This window comes from Glycine max, chromosome 19, assembly GCF_000004515.6.
Source record: "Glycine max cultivar Williams 82 chromosome 19, Glycine_max_v4.0, whole genome shotgun sequence".
NCBI classification, from domain to species: domain Eukaryota; kingdom Viridiplantae; phylum Streptophyta; class Magnoliopsida; order Fabales; family Fabaceae; genus Glycine; species Glycine max.
In genome coordinates, this window is record NC_038255.2 from 37,795,460 (window position 1) to 37,815,170 (window position 19,711).

The 19,711-nt window shown below is 31.0% G+C and overlaps 1 protein-coding gene across 1 annotated transcript; it reads left to right on the top strand.

Annotated features, from left to right (window-relative positions):
* The first annotated feature begins 4,697 nt into the window (after positions 1–4,697).
* Positions 4,698–6,491, top strand: LOC100811635 (cation/calcium exchanger 1). The gene has a single exon (XM_003554003.4). It carries the CDS (start codon positions 4,698–4,700, stop codon positions 6,489–6,491), a length of 1,794 nt encoding a protein of 597 aa, XP_003554051.1.
* Positions 6,492–19,711: the final 13,220 nt, after the last annotated feature.

Here is a 19,711-nt window from a genome sequence, read left to right on the forward strand (position 1 = left end):
AGAACATAAAGAAAAAGGAGAGAAGTGAGGTGTGTGAATGCGTGGGTCAGAGATGAGCCAGATATGCTGTGGTCATTTCATAGCACTTGTATGCAGACACAATAACGTGGGTGGGTATTTGGCTTGGGCCTCTCTCTAGGAGCATGTGGAGTCTGCCAAAGAGTGAGGGAAAAACTAACAAAAAAGAAAGGAAGAGGTATAGTATATTTTGGTGTGCTTGATACTTCAAAGAACTTCTATTCATTTTAGAGGTTTATTTACAGACATTTTTATCAATCAAGTGTATGGAGTAACTAATAGTCTTAAAATTCAAGTATTAAGTATATGGAAGTGGGTTAAATACTTTAAGCAAGAATTTTTCCACTTATAATATATGTATTCAATTTGACTTAATCACTACTAAAAGAGAAGGTCTTTAGTTTCTTCTACATTTCAAATTATTTGTACCCCTAATGGAGAAATATGAAATAGTTAGATTTTTCCTTTCACAAAGAATGGAGAAATAGGGAACCAAAGCAAGATTTTAGAAAGACTTCATTGTGATGCACAGGAGTTGAGAAACCTCCAAATCACCATACAAGATTTGATGAAGAAAGTAGACATAAATGAGAAGAGCACAAAAGGAAAAAGTGTTGAGTTTGGTGAGGTGAAAGGGCATCAATCAAAATTGACATGGATGCATTTAATACCAACTTACTGTATTGGCAGTAAGATTGCTGAATGAACCCATGGTAACCATTCAGTCTACATCTTACTGTATTGGCAGTAAGATTGCTGAATCACTTGGCAAAGCATCAATCAAAATTGACACGCATGCATTTAATACCAACTTACCAATCAACAAAAAAAACTAAGATACACAAAGTTACCAACCAATAAGAACCCATAACAAAATTTTATATTTTTAATCATTTCTAAACGCACAAAGTATATTTAATAAACAAAAAGTACCTTGTGGTTGTGGCAGCAATAGATTCAAAAGCTGGTTCAGTCCTTATGCTTGTGGCAGCAATACGTTCAAAAACTTCTTGAGTAACTCTTCCAATCGATATAACTTCCTCTGAAAAAATGTAACGAAATTAATTGTCAACTTAGAAGATAAGGATCTCACTCTCAATTACGCATTCTAAACCTTATCACTAGTATTCATTTCATATACTATTTTGTAAGTACTAAAAAAATATGTTTAAAAAATACAAAGATATACCATTAACGTTATAGACTAAAAACAATGTGAAACATTTGATAATGGGCTAAAAATAGCAAAAAGTATTATTTAGAGAATTAAAATGGAAATAAAAATAAAACAAGGGAGGAAAAACATACTTTACCAACAAAAGAAGGACACAATAAAAATAAGCAAAACACATGTTATTCTTCTACTATCACACACTATCATTTTGCAGAGACACATCATAGGACAAAAAAGGTAGACTAAGAGGCACCAAGAGAAGAGACTAATAGACTAATTCAGAGAATACAAAGTATTGAATTTCTTAAGACTAATGTATGTTTTATGAGCCAAGAGTTTCTTTTATTATTAATATCTTGATCTGAGTTACATTGGTGTTGATTTTTAAAGTTTTGGTTTTCTGTGTTGTTTCCTTTTTTTCTTGTTCCTGCTTGATACATGTTTGCTAAAATGGCTGAACCACTAAAATGCTATATCTTTCGGTTATTTTGGTTATGGAATGTTTATCTGGAGTATAGTCTCATGTATACCTCTCAATCTGTGGATTAAGATTGGTTTTTAAACAAATGTTACTGATATACTTAGTAACACTCTTTCTAACACACTATCTTCTATTGGGTGAAATTCACATACTTACTACTAAATTTCCCATCTCATTTGGTGAGTTTCATTTCCAAAATAATAGGACACACATGAATTTCAACCAAAAAGAACTGAAATTGTTTTCAACTTCTACTGTTCATAGTGGCTACATTCATGTTCACCGGAAGCTCTTCATTTTGAAAATTATACTATTGTCTGGTAGAAATTATGATATGATCTATGTATCTACAGTTTTAGTCAATCTCTACGTGATACGTAGTTGAGTTTTTCAATTCACAATAAAGACTAGATAAAACTCAATATGTATCATGGCTGAAACCATTAATCTGAGACTATATATATCAAGACTAGATAATCCTTTTGGCATATTCAACGATGACATTGTTACGGCAACTCAACACATTAATAATCACATTTTAAAAGTCTTACTTAAGTAAACCCCTAATACTATAACACATATATATCAGCAAACAAGAACTCTGAGTACTTCGACATCCTTACCTTGACAGTAGCAAGGTCGCGACACCACTCCAAAGAGCACGACTTCGGCTATGGCGGTGGTGGGAACAACAGGTAGCTACGGTGGGCACGACGGAGGTCAGGGAACGGCGATGTGAGGGTGGGCACAAAAGAGATCGAGTGGGATGGTAGAATGTGCGCTAGGTTTTAGGTTTTCGTCGTAGAATTTTCGAAGACAGGAGATGAAGTGTTGAATCAATATGGAAACACGAGTATATATAGTACGAAATTTACGACGGTGTATAAGCAACACCGTCTTTGTATACTTTTATTTCTACGACGGTGTCTTCAAAAGCACCGTCTTCGATAAGTTGAACCAAACGTACAAAGCCGGGGTTAAATTCAAACGTCGTCGTTTACGAAATGTACCGTTTAAAAATCGTATATAATTACGTAAATGCCACCGCGTTGACTACTACGTCGGCTACTGAATGACCGACGTAGAATGTGCGTCGTAAAATAGGATATTTTTAGTAGTGAGATTGTTGGATCAAGTAGGATGATTGACAACAGGAGACTGACCACAATAAGACAATTGGACCTTTAATATTGAATCTCATATTTTTCACTAAGTCATATTCTATAAATAAATAAGGATGACTCTCTTTTTGTCAGCCATGTTCACACACTTTAAAATTTTCGTTGACGGCTTTAGAACCTCTAGCTTTGAAACTTCGGAGATCCAGACATGAACATAACTTAATATTTTGTTCCAAAATTTTCTTCATATTATTACCATCGTCTTAAAACTTATTATATAGTTAATTAATGGAATTGCCCCATAAGACTGGCTTTGAAGGATTAACTTACATCATACATTGAATTAGAACCATATAGAGCATGTAGCATCCCACATTTCCTCCTGATTGTTGTCCACATCTAAGAAAATTACTAAAAGGAAATGATGACAAGTCCATGTACGCTTGAATTCATCTTCACTCTCTCCTTCACCAATCACCTGAGACACTGTCCAAACCCAAATAAGCCCCACTTCACTACCTCAGTATCAAATTATCAAATCTTATAATTCTGCTGCTTTGGATGCATACTAACTAGGTATAATATTTGGGGGGTTGCACTAGTATAAATATAAAAAGGTATAGTTTAAAATATAAAAATACATTAATAGAATATATTTTTATTAATTTATAATTTATTAATTGCAGGTAATATTTCTAGTGTATCATGAGTATTTTCATTAAAATTAATAATACGGATTTTTTGTTACTGTATTTTAAGTATAAAGTATTCACCAACTTTTTTATAATTAATTTCAGCTTTAAAACCTAACTTAATACAAAATTAATTAATTATATGGTTTATCAGCTTTTCTTAGTGAGAATATAATTAAAGATAAAATGTATTAATTTATTCGTAGAAGGATGGATTGGTGCCACACAAAAAACAGTTAGAGGAAAGATCTTTCATTATAAATTTTGAGATTTAATATTTGGATCAGTAGCATAATTGCGTGTGTTTTCTTTTTGGTATCTTTCTAAGACTAATTCTCATATTAAGAATAATAGTTTATAGATCAAATCTTCTCAAAATGATAAATATGTCCTGCTTATAGATAAATTTCTCTAGAAAAAGAAAATAAGAAGAAAAAAACTTCTTTTATAAGTTAAAATTAAATTTATGCGTAAGTTAAAAATCAACTTTTCAAATAACTAAGATAATCCTTCAAAAACAAAAAACTAAGATAAGAGAGTTTCATTTTTTAATATAAAATATGAAAGAGTATCTAAGTTTTAACTTATTCATAACCTAATTTTTATTTATGAGATAACTTTCTTTTTTTTTTTTTCCTCTCATAAGTATTTACAAAGAAATTTATCCAAATGACCAAATTTTATTTGAAGCTCCAATTTGACCACTTCTACTACCACCAATAATTGTTGCATATTATTTGGTATGCTTTGGTTTAATACATTGTTACTACCACTTAAATCTATACTATATTTTCAAAACTTTGGTAAGTGAAGTTTGGCTTCATCCTATGTACGTCCTCATGCCATCCACACAAACACAAATGAGCATACCTAACTCCAATCCCACACATGGGACATGGCAACAAAGCAATGGCATCACGCACATACACTCCCTTTTGTTTTCTTTGCTATGGGCTCTCTGTAAAATTGTTTGTTCTATCCCTTCCACATCCTCAAAAAATCAAGTACTTCAAGAAAACTCTTGATTCTTGAGAGTGTTAAATTTCCTATTTATGTCTTCTTCCTCAAACCCTTCTCCTTTTTAGTACTGTCCCCAGAACAAGTCCATCATATACCATATGGAAACCAATTCTAGTTTCTTCATACACTCACAAGAATAACAAATTAATATCCTAATATCATATTCTTGAGAAAGCGTTCTCTCTATCTATATGGCAGCCTTATTCATCTCAAAGTCCAAGCTTCAATCCACAGTACTTGTTCTTGTCCTAAACCTATCTTTCTTTTTCCTCTTCTGTCTCCTTCTAAAGGTTTATTATCTCCAACCTCCTAATAACTCGAATTCTCAATCTAATGGCCCCCTCAAAATCTTCAACCATGCAAGATTGTTCAGAGATGTTAGTGTTGAAGGCTGCACTGACCTCCACAAGTACTCAGATTACGAGTCAAAGTGTTTATATGTGAAGAACTATCTTGACTGCAGGTCAAAAGGGTACATAAACTATCTCCAAATCTTCTATTGCAGCTTTGGAAAATTCCAAATTTTGGGACAAACCCTACTTGCCTTGTGGCTTGTGGTGTTGTTCTATCTTTTGGGGGACACAGCTTCCAACTACTTCTGCAACTCCTTGGAAGGCTTGTCCAACATCTTGAGGCTCTCCCCCACCATTGCAGGGGTGACCCTTCTCTCATTGGGAAATGGTGCTCCTGATTTCTTCGCCAGTGTTGTGTCCTTCACTGGATCATCCACCAATGGTGCTGTTGGACTCAACAGCATCCTTGGAGGGTCTTTCTTTGTGTCCTGTGCTGTCTTGGGGATCATAAGCATTCTTGTTGGCCCAAATCAGGTTCAAGTTGATAAGGCCAGTTTCATTAGGGATGTGCTTTTCTTCCTTTTCTCACTTCTTATCCTTCTCATCATCCTTTACATTGGTAAAATCACTTTGTTGGCTTCAATATGCTATGTTTCCATCTACTTCCTCTATGTCTGTGCTGTCTCAGCCACACATCTCATCTATGGAGGGGACAGAATGAATGAAAGGCAATACCAATACTCAACATTCTCTGATGAGGAATCACTAGAGGCTAGCATACCTTTGTTAGGCTATGTTGATGAAGAGAAACAAAGTTTGGCAGAGATAGTGGTGGTGGTTGATGACAAGGACCAAAACCAAAAGCAAGATAGTGCTATTTTTTTGGGTAACAATTCATTGTTTGATTGTATTTACATGGGAAAAATCCTGCAAGTGCTAGAACTACCTCTTGGCTTACCAAGAAGGCTAACAATCCCAGTGGTGAGTGAGGAGAAATGGTCAAAGCCATATGCAGTAATTTCAGTCACATTGGCACCGGTTTTGTTGGCAATTCTTTTCAACACACAAAGTGAAAACGTGGGTTCAAGGAGTGGTCTTGTTACATACATAGTAGCTGCATTGATTGGGATAGTTTTGGGCAACATGGCATGCGTGACAACTGAGAGGTGCACCCCACCAAGAAAGTCCTTGTTCCCTTGGCTTGCTGGTGGCTTTGCCATGAGTGTAACATGGACTTACATAATTGCTGAGGAGCTTGTTTCTCTCTTGGTCTCAATTGGGAGCATCATTGGGGTTAGCCCTTCAATTCTAGGACTAACTGTCCTAGCTTGGGGCAACTCGCTTGGTGACTTGATTGCCAATGGTGCCATGGCCATGAATGGTGGGCCTGATGGGGTCCAAATGGCCATTTCTGGCTGCTATGCTGGCCCAATGTTTAACACCTTGATGGGATTGGGCTTACCCCTTGTTCTCTCAGCTTGGTCTGAGCATCCAGACCCTTATGTCACTCCTAAGGACACTTCACTCTATGAGACCCTTTTGTTCTTGATGGGAGGGGTGCTTTGGGCACTTGTGATTTTGCCTAAGAAGAATATGAGGCTTGATAAATCCTTGGGGGCAGGCCTATTGAGTGTGTACCTTTGCTTTTTGGTCATAAGGATAGCCATGGCTGTTGGAATTGTGAAATTTTAGCTAGAGAAGCAAGTCTCTAAAGGGGTCCATTGTGGTCCTCATGGAACAGGCTTATGTTAAATCATACATTTCACGATCAGCATGTCTACTTTGTACATTTTGCGTGTAGTTTTTCTTTTCTTCTTCTTAGAATAGTAGTAGCTAGTCTTCGCATTTATAAATTCTCGTTGAAAAATGAAAAATAGAGTTTATTTATCCCAAATAATATATACAAATGTACATTTAATTTTTGCTTTATTACGAGTTACTGTTTACAGTTTACAACAAGCTACTTCCCTGATAATATATTGGAAAAGAATGTTTTCTATCGAACATAAAGTATCCTCTTCAGCTAATAACTAACGGATAATTCCATGAATATTGAGATTTATTTAAGTTAATATTTTTTAACATGTTATTCTATACATAATGATGTAGAAATCAAATCCTTAATCGCTTTTTTTAGCAGTGATCACATGTTTAAAAAATATTGTATCTATTTATCAACTATATCATATTGAGAAAACAAAATCTTATCTACTCCTTTTTTTAGCTATCAAAATCTTATCTACTAACAGTTAAATTTTATAATAAAATATTAGTATACTTTGAATAAAGACTTAAATATAATTTTGGTTTCTCTATTTTAAAATTGAGATATTTGATCTTCTTATTTTTAAAATTTTATAATTTTGATTCTTCTATTTTAAAATATAAACATTTAATCTTCATATTTTAAAAAATCTACAAATTTGATCCCATATTTTAGAAAATCCATAATTTTGGTTTAATTTTTAATTTTGCGTACGATTTTTTTTATTTCTTACTTTATAATTAATTATATTATTTCTTGATGGTGCCTTAAATGAATATGTCAGATTTAGGATTCAGCTGAGTCAAAATAAAAAAATGTAGATAAAATTAAAAATTTAATCAAAATTATGAATTATCTAAAATAAGAGGACTAAATATACTTTGAAATAGAATAATTAAAATTAAAAATTTTTAAAAAATAAAAGCATCAAATATCTTAATTTTAAAATAAAAAATTAAAATTAAAGATCAAATAAAATAGGTGAACTAAAATTAAATTTAAACCTTAAATAATTTAGCCTGATAATGGTAGGAAATTTGTCTTACCAATGTTGGTGGCATGTGGGTACCCGGGGATCATTTTCAGCCGTCTGATGCATATGTCACAATACTTTTTGTTATTTTCATTTTCTTGTCAAATTGTCACACATGTTTTTTTTTCTTCTTTCTAAAGGATAAATTGAATAATGCTATTTAATAGTATTGGCCAAAACCATCAAGAGCAATAATATATAATCGATGAGGATATTCCTCCATTCAATACATCTCATGTTGATAATTTTGTCATACATTTTTAAGTGCTACTAATTCGTAATTCAGTTAGGGATACGACATGAGGATGGGATCGCGGAATATGGGTCGGTATGGTGTCTTGTCGCATGACCTTTACTAAGAGCAAATAAATTCAATTTAAAGCAAAAAGTATGTCTACTAAAATATGTAGAATTTAAATAAAAATATGCTTACCTGGTGCTTGTCTGAGAACAACATTGTAGAAATATTTTTCTTTTTTTTTAATTCTTTAAAGAAAATTATGAAAACATAGTCATATTTCTCTAAAATAAATTAGTCACATATTTTATCAGCATCCGTTTCTTTTCATATTTTCTTTCTTCATTTTCAGTTTGTCAAGCATATTAATTTTCACTTTTAAGAAAATTATAAAATCAAAATTTGCAGTAGCTGTGAATCTCGAAAGTTGTTATATTTATAGTGTGTTTGAATACATACATGTCTTCAAACCACGTCCTACATTAAAATCATGTCAATCAGTTCTCATAAATTATATTTGCTTTATTTTTTATTTTTAAAATATTTTAAATAATATTTTTTGAACAGTAAAATATATTATAAAAAATAATTAAAGAACAAAAAATAAAAAAAACTTAATTTACAAATACTAAAAATATTTTTTAACAAGAACAAAAATAAAAAAATATTAAATTATAAAAACTAAAAGTATTACAAGTTATGTACTATGTTCAACCAACTAAAATACTGCATAAACATAAATTTTTAGAAGCTACTGTCTTAATGTGGGAATTAAAAAAACACACATTCAAAACGTCTCCCCAATCACACACTAAAGGATGTGGATCCACATCTACCTCATGCTAATATGTTGTCACACTCATTATCCTATCTTTCTACTTGAATGAGCTCTTATGAGTTATGAATTGTCTCTTTGGCTTAGCAAGGCAAGGTCATGTTTCTTATTTGAAGTGATTAAGACCACGATTTAAGTAATAAAGTTTTTTTTTAATATATAACATTATTGCATATTGAAAATTCAAACTCAAGACACTATTTAAATTGGAATGTACAACTCATTAGGAGTTTATCTACAATTTACATTAAATCATAAAAAAAACGTATAAAATTATTGGTAGCCGTTTCATCTTTGACACACTTCTATGTTGAAACTGAGTTTAACTTGATTCATTCACTCTATGCCCACCAAAAAGAAAACTTGATTTACTCTTATATTTTCTTGACCTCATGAATTGGGGTTGATTTCCAAACATATCAAACGAAACATATACATATTAGAGAATTTTAGCATCAGTTAACAAAAATGATTATTTTTATTAAAGAAATTGATTATGGTGAAGTTGACTGAAGAACTATTTCTCTAGCTAGTGAACAAAATTGGTCATGGAGGGGGTGAAATGCAGGGTCAGCACCATGCAAATTTGAAAGCGACATATAATTAAATCAAATACGAACACATTCATATATTTTTAAGCCATTTTTCTATGCTTTAGCCCAAGAAAATCAAGCATAAACATTTTGGTTCACAATTTTTTTGCACAGTACAAAAATATTTCATTTCATTATGCAGAAAATAGTAAAATAATATTTCTTTTTCTATATAAGGTGCAACTCAACTAAAAGAATCAATCACAAAGAGTAAGGTCCAAATAGCATTTTCACACAAAAAAAAATAAAGTTCAAACGGCATTCTTTTGGTTAGTAGATTCATAAGAAGTACCATATTGATCAAACCTTTTGTAAGATTAGTAGGATGGCTTTGTTTATGAATGAAACATGTTATCTCTTTATTAAAAATAAAATAAATAATCCTATATTATATTAGGGCACGTGAATACGTTCAACTTGGGGCAGCAGTGACAAAAAGCGATAGGTTGCCAGAACCAAGGCAATTAATCATTATCCAACGAAGGGCTTCCTAGACCTACCAAGTGGGAGGGTGGATCCTATCGATATGTCCACTGTGTTTCTATATGTCCAAATCATGATGGTTCATTTCTGACCTGTTGGTTCTTTCTTTTCGACAATGCTGAATCATTCATTAGATGAAGAGTAAATTATTATATTGGTCAATCCTGAGTCTGAGTCTGTTAATTCACGGTGTTCATTTTTTAGTGAAAAATTCAAATAATACTTGTCACTTAACCCACTCATAGTGGCCTCATATAAACTCTCTGAAATTCAAAATCTTAATTAGGGTTTGCAAAATCCCAATGATTGTAGGCAGATTGAAATAGACTTCGTTTGCAAGGGCTCTGGCCGGAAAACCTTCTCTCCACTTCCTCCTCCTAGTCACGCTCCATAAAACCCGGCTTCTCACTCGCCAATTTTTGCATCTCAACGTTATCTAGATCTTAGGGAGTGGACGCCGATCTCACTCGATCACCAAGATAGAAGGACCAAACGCGTTGCAGAAGGGAGGGTGTGCTAAGGAGATGGGTGCGGAAGTTTGATTCTTTTATTATTAGATTTAATTAATCATTTAGTTTTTATATTTTTTATTTTTTTTAATTCTTTTATTTAATAAGTAAATTTTTTAATCCTTAAGTTTATTTTAATTTTCAAAAACTTTTGTTAAAAGTTTTTAACTAAAAGAGTTAAAAAAAATTAATGGCAGAAACTTTTTAAAAATTAAAATATAAACTTTAGATATTAAAAAAATTATTTATTAAACTTCAGGTACTAAAGTATATAGAAATTAAAATGAATAAATATAAAAATTATAAGAACTAAATTATTATTATTATTATTATTATTGAATTTTGGATAATTACTATGCGTTATATGACCAAGATTGACACAATTTTTTGGCCGGTGAAGATTCTGATGAGCAATTTCTATGTGTTTGGATGTTGAAGTTGTGGAGTTTTCTATCTTCTTTTATAATTTCTGGAAATTTGTATTTGCTGAGAAATATTGTTGTTGCAGCATATTTAATATTTGTGAATCTTATGATAAACTTGAAAAAGTTAAGTAGCTTCTTCGCTGTCAATGTGTTAGACGGGCAATAAAAAACTTGAATCAATAAATTGCTTGAAGACAATTGATTTTGTGTCGACAACCTTGTTGGATTCCAAATAGCATTTGAAGAAAATTTTGATCATGAAGCAAGTGAATTATGTTTTGTAGGTTATCCAGATGCATCGCAGGTTCCTTGATGGTTTCCAAGGAAGAAGATAAGAATATTGTTAAATTATATTTATCTTTATATTATCTTGTTTATTATTATGTAGAAACTTATGATTATGATTAATATATAATTACCTAATAATAAGTAATTAAATGATATGTAATTAATATTGATTCTAATTTTTTTTTTTATAAATAAAGGTGAGATGTGGTCACCTTTGACTCACAATGTTATATGTATTTTAGACCAAAAAAAATTAATTAAAAAGCATGCGTTAAACACATGTTAGCTCCAATTAACATAATTAATATTTTTCACATTGGTTATGACTTAGGGAGTCACACCTTAATAGATGATGAAAATTAAGGGAGTTTAGTGTATGGTGAAAATAAGGAGGAATGTTATTGGGTGTAATAAGTCCTAAACTTTGAGGATAAAGAAAAAATATTTTTTGACACCCAATGTTAGTTGATACCTTGAGAGAGAAAGAGAGGAAAGAAAAAAAAAGTATAAGTACTATAGATGATATGATTTAATAGAAAGACACATAGAAACAAAATAAGAGTTTTAATTAGGTGTTTGAAATTTGTGAGTATAAAAAAATAATTTTTTTTAGATAAATAGGTAATAGAAAAGTATTAGAATAAAAAAAAAAATATTATTTGAATAAAACATTTTCGTTCATCTCCAAGTAATGACATGTAACTCCAAACAAAAAATCTTATGTAGGATATCAGTTTTTTTTTTTAATATTTGTTGCCATGCACCAACTTAATTTCGTGCACTTGATTATATCCGGATAGATTTTGTTATCATATTAAAAATTAATTATGATGAATGACTTTTATATCTAATACTTCTGATCATATTTATAAGTTTCATTTCAATTTGAGATAACTTTTACTATTTTGTATGAAGGAAGGTGATTTCATTCTAGATAGTATTGTGGTTTTTTTTTTTCAATAGATAGCATTGTGCAAAGGCAGGGAAGGGGAAAAGAATCCAACTAGGTTGACACTCCAACCCCTACCCGCCAAACAAGCACACAACACTGATATAAATTAATTGAAAATAAAAAGGAAATACAAAAGCATCTGGGGCCAAACCGAACCCATGAAGGTGCCACAAAAACAATACAGACAATCAACAATAACTATTGAAAGGAATGTTAGATCTATTACGCCTAAGATCATCCAAAATGAAGGGAGGTGGAGTATCACACCAACAAAAAACAAAATTATCTATACCGAAGGCAGCTAGCTTGTCTGCACGTGTATTGCCTTAACTAAAAATGTGAAAGATATGAAATTGCATCATAGAAGTTAGGTATATGCAGTTTCTCCACCTATTTCTAAGACTCTAGGGAACTAAATCTGTGCACTTGAAAACAAATACCACCAGCAAGGAATCACATTCTAGCCACCGATCCTTGTTGGAGGTAACTTCAATAGCCTTCATGGCCACCAAGAGCTCCACATGCAGGGAGGAAGAGACTTTCGATATGCTTAGCAAAACCTCCAAGAAAAAAGCCTGTGGTACTCCGGGAAACTCTAGCACAGGCTGAAATACTCGGATTGCCTCTTGAGGCTCTGTTAGAATTACACTTAGTCCAACATGCAAGGGAAGGTGTGACACCCTCTATTTCGAGATACATATAAATAAGAAAAATCTATAAAAATATGAAATTTAATTGAATCAATTTTATAAAAATCACGTACACAAATTCATGTAGGTAAAAAGTCACATTCGATATATTATTGCCAAATAAAACTTGTTAAAAACATACCCTACTCAGAACAAGACCATCAAAGTTTACAAAATAAATCTTGTTAAACAATGAATAAAATAAAGTAAAAATAACATCACGCAATTAAAATAAAAACTCTTGTCCCAATGTCAAATCTTATTAGAGTATTATGTCACAACATCATCTAGCATGAGATTCTTTAAAGTCCTCCACCTAATCATTTGCTCCCGCGAATACAAGATTCGAGATCATCACAAGATTCAAACAGAAACAACATATAGGGGGGAATTATCACATTTCTAAATAAAATACAGATAAACAAAGACATAATCAAAATAAATTATAGAAATATTTATAACATAGCTCAACTTAATACAATCTACGTTACTTCACCACTTTATCATTTAAAATTTATTTTTCAATCACCAATCACATTACACATGAATCACACACTCGAGTCAAGACATAACAACACTCATCAATTTCATAATAAATAATTCACAGGCGTTATGCAACAATTATACTAATATAAGACTCAAGTCTATATGCAATGTGGTACCATATCAGTGAAAAATCACACTGGATCACTTAGGAGTATATAACAAGACACATCACACAATGAGTACGTCACTCTCACTAAGTAAAATCATAAGGTGACCTGTCAGGGTCACTCTATTTTGTGAGAATATTCCAATCATATGGGATCAACATAAGCTTAAAGGAGCACTCAAACCGAGTGTTTTTACACACACATACGCACCCACACACATACACATATGCATGCACACACACACACACACACACACACACAATTATATCAAAAGAAATTACTACTAGGCACTAACTTTACAACTTTCTTTAATTTATTACTTTTATTATTGCAATATATATCATGTTGATCATCATCGTCGAAAGATATAGAACAAAGACAACAATTTGTATAAAATAAGCAATTAAAGAAAATATTATTTAGGATATAATTCACGTTAATTAGAAGAAGAAAAAACTCAATTTTAGGATTCACACTCAACACAAGATAGAATCAAAATTTGCAGAACACAATTATAATTGGTTCGTCAAACATATATAAGTCACAGTTATAATTGTAAAGATAAAATCAAAATTTACATAAACACCCCAAAACTCATTCCATTGATCCTTTAAGGATTCCTACACATGTTCTCACTACTCTCCAATTGTGAATAACTCATCCCTTACCTGTAAGTGGGCTCACGTGTATAGTTCGGTAACGATAACGGTATCTCTAAGATTTCTCAAGTTTTTCCTTTGGTTGTTCTGCTAAGATTTCCAAGCGTTAGAGAGAAGGAGGAGAGATTGAAACTCCATTCCCCTATCCCCGTGCGAGGGGAATTTCTCTCACCACATACATTATTTTGCAAATTCCAATGTTAGGGATGTGAGAAAATGCGTTCCAAACCTGGTGTTCAAATTTTACTAAGATCCAATGGTTAAAGATTCCAAGAGCGTCGAAGATTTTGGAAGAGGAAGAAAGAAAAAACGAAATTGAGAGGAAGAGAAAGTATATAGATGTATCATTGATGTGAAAACTGACCTAATATGTTTCTATTTATAACTAGGATACTCAAGATCTATTATTTACTTAATTTTTTTATTTTATCATTTTATAAAAGAAAACTCTATTTTACCTCTATCAAATGAATAAATAAAACATTTTTTTAAGGACACATATTTATTTTATTTACCTTAAAACTATTATTTTAATTAATAAAATTATTTCTCTTTATTTATTTAATCACAAAAATCTCACCATTTTTTTAAAGCTCTATTTATTTTAAATAAAATCATTTTAAATTTATTTTATGAAAGAATGGGATGTTAAGGTGCCACAGAATGGGGTTGGCATTAAGGGCCTTAAAAGGATGATCCATGGTAGAGAAGTGCTTTATGATGCGAAAGTCCTAAATATCAGAAGACATACTCCCTTTGGACAGATTGCCTGATAGAGAGACACCCGCTAGAATGAGATTGATTACAAAGTTGATAAAAATGGCCTTATTTCTAAATATAGCATGGCTGCGCAAGTGCCAAATGCCCCATAAAACATGAATAATGGCAGAAAGGAGAGTGTCACCGACCTGACTACTCCATCTGTCAAAACAGATGCTGAGAATCGAATGAATATTGGAGCAGTCGATGTAAGAATGGAGGGGATGAGTCATTTAGGCCCAAAGACTTTGAGCAATGATGCAATAAAAAAAGGAATAAAAAGAGGATTCACCACTATTGAGACATAAGCTACAAATGGAAACTGAGGCACAATCCCTATTCTACAGATTATCATATCAATGTTATATTGTGCCTATTAGTAGTCATGTGTAAAACCTAAAAAGCAATGCTAGAAATTCTTTCGGTTGCCACAACACCAAGTCACACAATTGAGCTACAAAAACTATTTGACTCTAGATTTTTACATGGAGTTAAATTTCAATAATATAAAGTTGTTGAAAAAGATCGCACTCAAAAATAAAGTCTATGTTGAGAACTATGCAGTTACAAAGTTGACACTTTTTGAGGTTTCAGGTCATTGTTTCACTGTCTAAATTGGGTATTATTTTGCTCTATATGTTCTAGTTTTAACAAATTTGGATCATTATTTTGGGTATGATGTAGTCTCATAATATCATATTCTCTTACATGCCTAAGGCATTTCTGGACCAATCGTGTTTAGACATGTTGGAAGGTAAAACATGATATTTTTGGATCTTACCGTTAGGTTGCATGATTAAACCTCCTTGATATACCTATTATGTTGATTTTTTTTTTCTTTGTATTTTGTCAAATAAAACCTTTTCTTAGTTCATTTAGTGTAACAAAATGACATAACGAAGAAGACACATGAATCTACAAACTTTACCATTGAAAATTGAAAACACAAATATGAGGCATTCACAATTCATTTAGTATCATTTTGAATCATCTTTAATCAAATTTCCATAGCACATTCACATGTATGACTTAAAAAAATTCAATTATATTTAATCACTTGTTTGTCATATCAAAACAGAAATTACACACACGAAGTAAAATCTTGAATTTTAACATTCATGGAATGAACCTAAACTATTTTTAGATTCTACAAAATAATAATTCTCAAATCCTAACTCAAGTGTAAAGACATTGACTAGGAATAACACTCAAACATATGGCTAAACTTTTGGATTTACTCTCTCTTAATACAATATTATTGTTAGCTGGTTAACACTGTTAGTGAAAAAGGTTAACATTTTTGACTAATTGATTAATAGGTTTATTTGATATGCGACCTAATCCCATTTGAAAAAACAAACCCTATGAGAATCAAAAGGAAGAAACCATAGTGGTTAAGGTTCTCATATAAAATCAGAACATAAATTCATATGAGAAACCCTATATCAAATTAGAAAAGGAATGCACATATAAAAGATAGACAAATCTAACCTAAGAGAGATAAATCTCAACCAGCGATAGACATAAACGTATGAGAACTGCAACCTCCATGATATAGACAAACGTATCAATATGTGTGTGCAAGTGAGATGGACTTTAATATGAACATGCATGTGAGAGAGGGACTCACCATCTACACCATTGATGACATGGGATGGTGACACAAAAACTTTTGATGACGATGACGATAGTTTTCAAGATAGACAATGTTGGTTTCAAAGAATGTTGATGATGGCTTGGGAGAAAACAATATCGTGAGAGAGAAAGTCAAATTCAAATCCCAACGGATTTCCCACTTTGTCCCTCTATTTTATGTTTTCTAATGTTTTAAAAAAACAACAAATAATGTTTTTTAATTTTTAAAAGGGAATTAATTGATTAAAAAATGTCATGTAAGCATGTGGTTGCTGGGTGGATTTTACTATGTAGCAATGTATGTATCAACATTCTAAAATATATGACAACCAAAATTATGTGGTTTTGATGGGAAACAAACCAAAATTATGTACAAATATGACTCCTTATGCATTAGTGAATATTTTTTTTTTGTAAATTAAAATTCAGTGTGAGAAACAATAAAATAGATTCAAAAACAAATTAAAAGTTAAACAGTTTGGATATGATTTAATATAATTTCTTTTTCATTTTTTTCCTAGGTTAATGATCAAGAGTGTCTCTCAATCCACTTGATCAGAGACTAATATCACTCGCAATGCGTGGTTGACGCTGGTCTAAGAATTTTGCACACGGAGGAAATCAAACACAAATTCTTTTGTTAAATATTGTTTCTCACATGTGAACACAACAAGATCTAATCAAACACAAATTCTTTTGTTCAATATAGTTTCTCACATGTGAACGCATCAATATCTTAGACTATTACTTCAATCCTATGAGTTTATTTCTTTTTTGCTATGGTTATATTAAAAGAATTTAAATTATTTTAAATACAAATTGTCATTAATAACTATAATACAAATGTACCTAAATAATTTGTTTTTTTCAGAAGAAACTAAATAATTTGTTAAGAGACTCAAAATTGCGCAATTTACTACTACTACTGATTTCTTAAATATGTATCTAATAGAAAAAATATTGGATATCATCATAGAATTATTTTTTCTATAATTACAAAGGCTGTTATAATCTATGTATTATAATTTATACACTCCTTGATGATACCTTGTGTTGTCACGTGCAAACATTACATGTATTAAAAATATTGAATTAGCCTATTATAAATATGATTTTTTAAATGGCATACTAATATTATTTTTATAGCCTTCGTAGTTTTAAAAATTGGACGAATCTAGTTGGTTTGACCAATTTAATTAGGAATTGGTAGATCAATTGGGTTGAACCAATTTTTGGATCATGCAGGCTTTCAGCCTAGTATGACCCAACCGATTGTTGACTGGACCAAAATGAATCACATGTCAATTTGATCTGAATCGATCATTTTTCTTCTTTTTTTTTTTATCTATATTTCATATAATAAATATTTTTTCTTTTTATAAAGGTCATTTTTATTTTTTATTTTATTCTTGAGTATGGACCATTGGTCTTGTTGCATGATGAAGTAGTTTTCAGAATTGTCAGTGCATATTCTGAATTGTTATTGATTAGCCTTTTTTTGGGGGATTAGTTGATTGGATTGATCATCATTTCAATTTTTAAAGTTATGATAACATTAATTATATATGAAAATGAATATTTATTAATGATCAGTCAGATTTTTCAACAATAATTAGATATCAATAGAACTTATGGATAATTTGTACTAATGTTATAGTGATCTAAAATATATGAAAATTAAATTCATTTCTTAATAGAATGAACTTGTTTCCATTTTACAATTTTTTTATCATGTCATTTATGATTTCTAAGGATTTTTTGTTTAAGGTTTTGTACATGCTTATTGTTAGATTATTCATTTATTCCTCTTTCAGCTCGGGTAAAAAATAAAATAAAATAATTCATTCATTCCAAACTTAATTATTTTTTAAGGATGTTGATATAAAGTTTTGACCGAGATTTACCAAATTTTGGTTGCCAGACCCAAAATTAGGCTAGAAGATTTTGCTAATCGTTTACCTGATTAAGAAACTAAAAGGAAAATATATTCATTCAGTAAAACATAGGTGAACATAAAAAAGATCATGGACAACGTAATTAGTATTTGTCATAAATATATGTATAAAAACACAATTTTAATATTAAGTTTTACTCCTAACATACTTTAAAAACATTCAAATATAAATCACATTACTTTAAAATCAATTTTATAAAATTAATTTCATTCAAAATCAATTATATTAATGTTCATCCAAACACGCACATAATTTCTATTTAAAACAATGTGAGTTGCTAATGTCTATATGAATAGTTTTAAAAATTCAAAGTTCTTATAATTTCTTAATAGAATAACATGTCTTGAAATTGGAGAGACCTGATTGTATGGACTATCCTAAAAGAAAAAGGAAGAAGAAACAACTAAAATTATGCCGCCTAAAGCTTCATATATGTACTCAAAATACAATTACCCAAATTGATTAAAGTTGGACCCAATTATAAGGCCCAAACTCATTTTTACTACCCTTTTATAAATTAAATAAAAAATAAAACTCAGAAAAAAAAATCCTTCCCTCTCTTTCGTCCTCCTCCAACCAAACACTATGTAAAGGATTGTAGGCATTGGACCATAAGACCAATGTTGAATTGTCCATTAGTACCTTGGCCCATCCCATCACGTAAGCAATTACATTGTGACTGAAGCACTAGCAAACGCTTATCTATGACCGACCAATCTCTAAAATTTGTCAAATGTCAAGAATAATCTCCAAACCCACTTAAAATTTCATAATTTCGAATCTACGAGAACAAACATGGTCACAATCAGTTGCCTTATAGCATCAATAACTATTGGTTCGCTGTGGAATAATACCTCACATCAATATCGATGGTTACCATTTTGGCGTTTCCTCGAGATGTCTTGAGATATATCGGCATTCATCCTCAATTTAGCTTTCAACGAGTGGAGTGGATTAGAAGATGACAAATACATCCATCCACGCGGTTTAAATGTGATTGGTTAAACCTAGGGACATTATCATGCTCTTTCGGATAAAGGATTTCACTAACTAATAATTTCTCGATAAAGAAAATACAGAGTAAAATAAGAAACGTGAATTTAGCTCCCTTAGACATGGGATTTAGTTCATTTAGTTGATTTAGTTGAAAATGGTGTATGAGTTGTTATAGATAAATTTTTTTCTCAAGTAAAATTTGATAATACATAACTTCAATTTTAATAATTCAGTTATGAATTAAATCTACAAATTTCTATAGAATTTTAAAATTTATTTAATATTTTATTAAATAAATATAATTTTGCACATGATATACTTATTAAAAAAATATTGACAATAAGATCACAAATGCAAATTTACTTTATCTAAAATTTGGATTGCATGATGGTCATCCAACAATTCAATTAATAAAATTCTATTTGTAAAAAGAAGAGGAAAAAAC

Coding starts and splice junctions, on each gene's coding strand:
- LOC100811635 (XM_003554003.4), top strand. CDS start 4,698: ATGGCAGCCTTATTCATCTCAAAGTCCAAGCTTCAATCCACAGTACTT.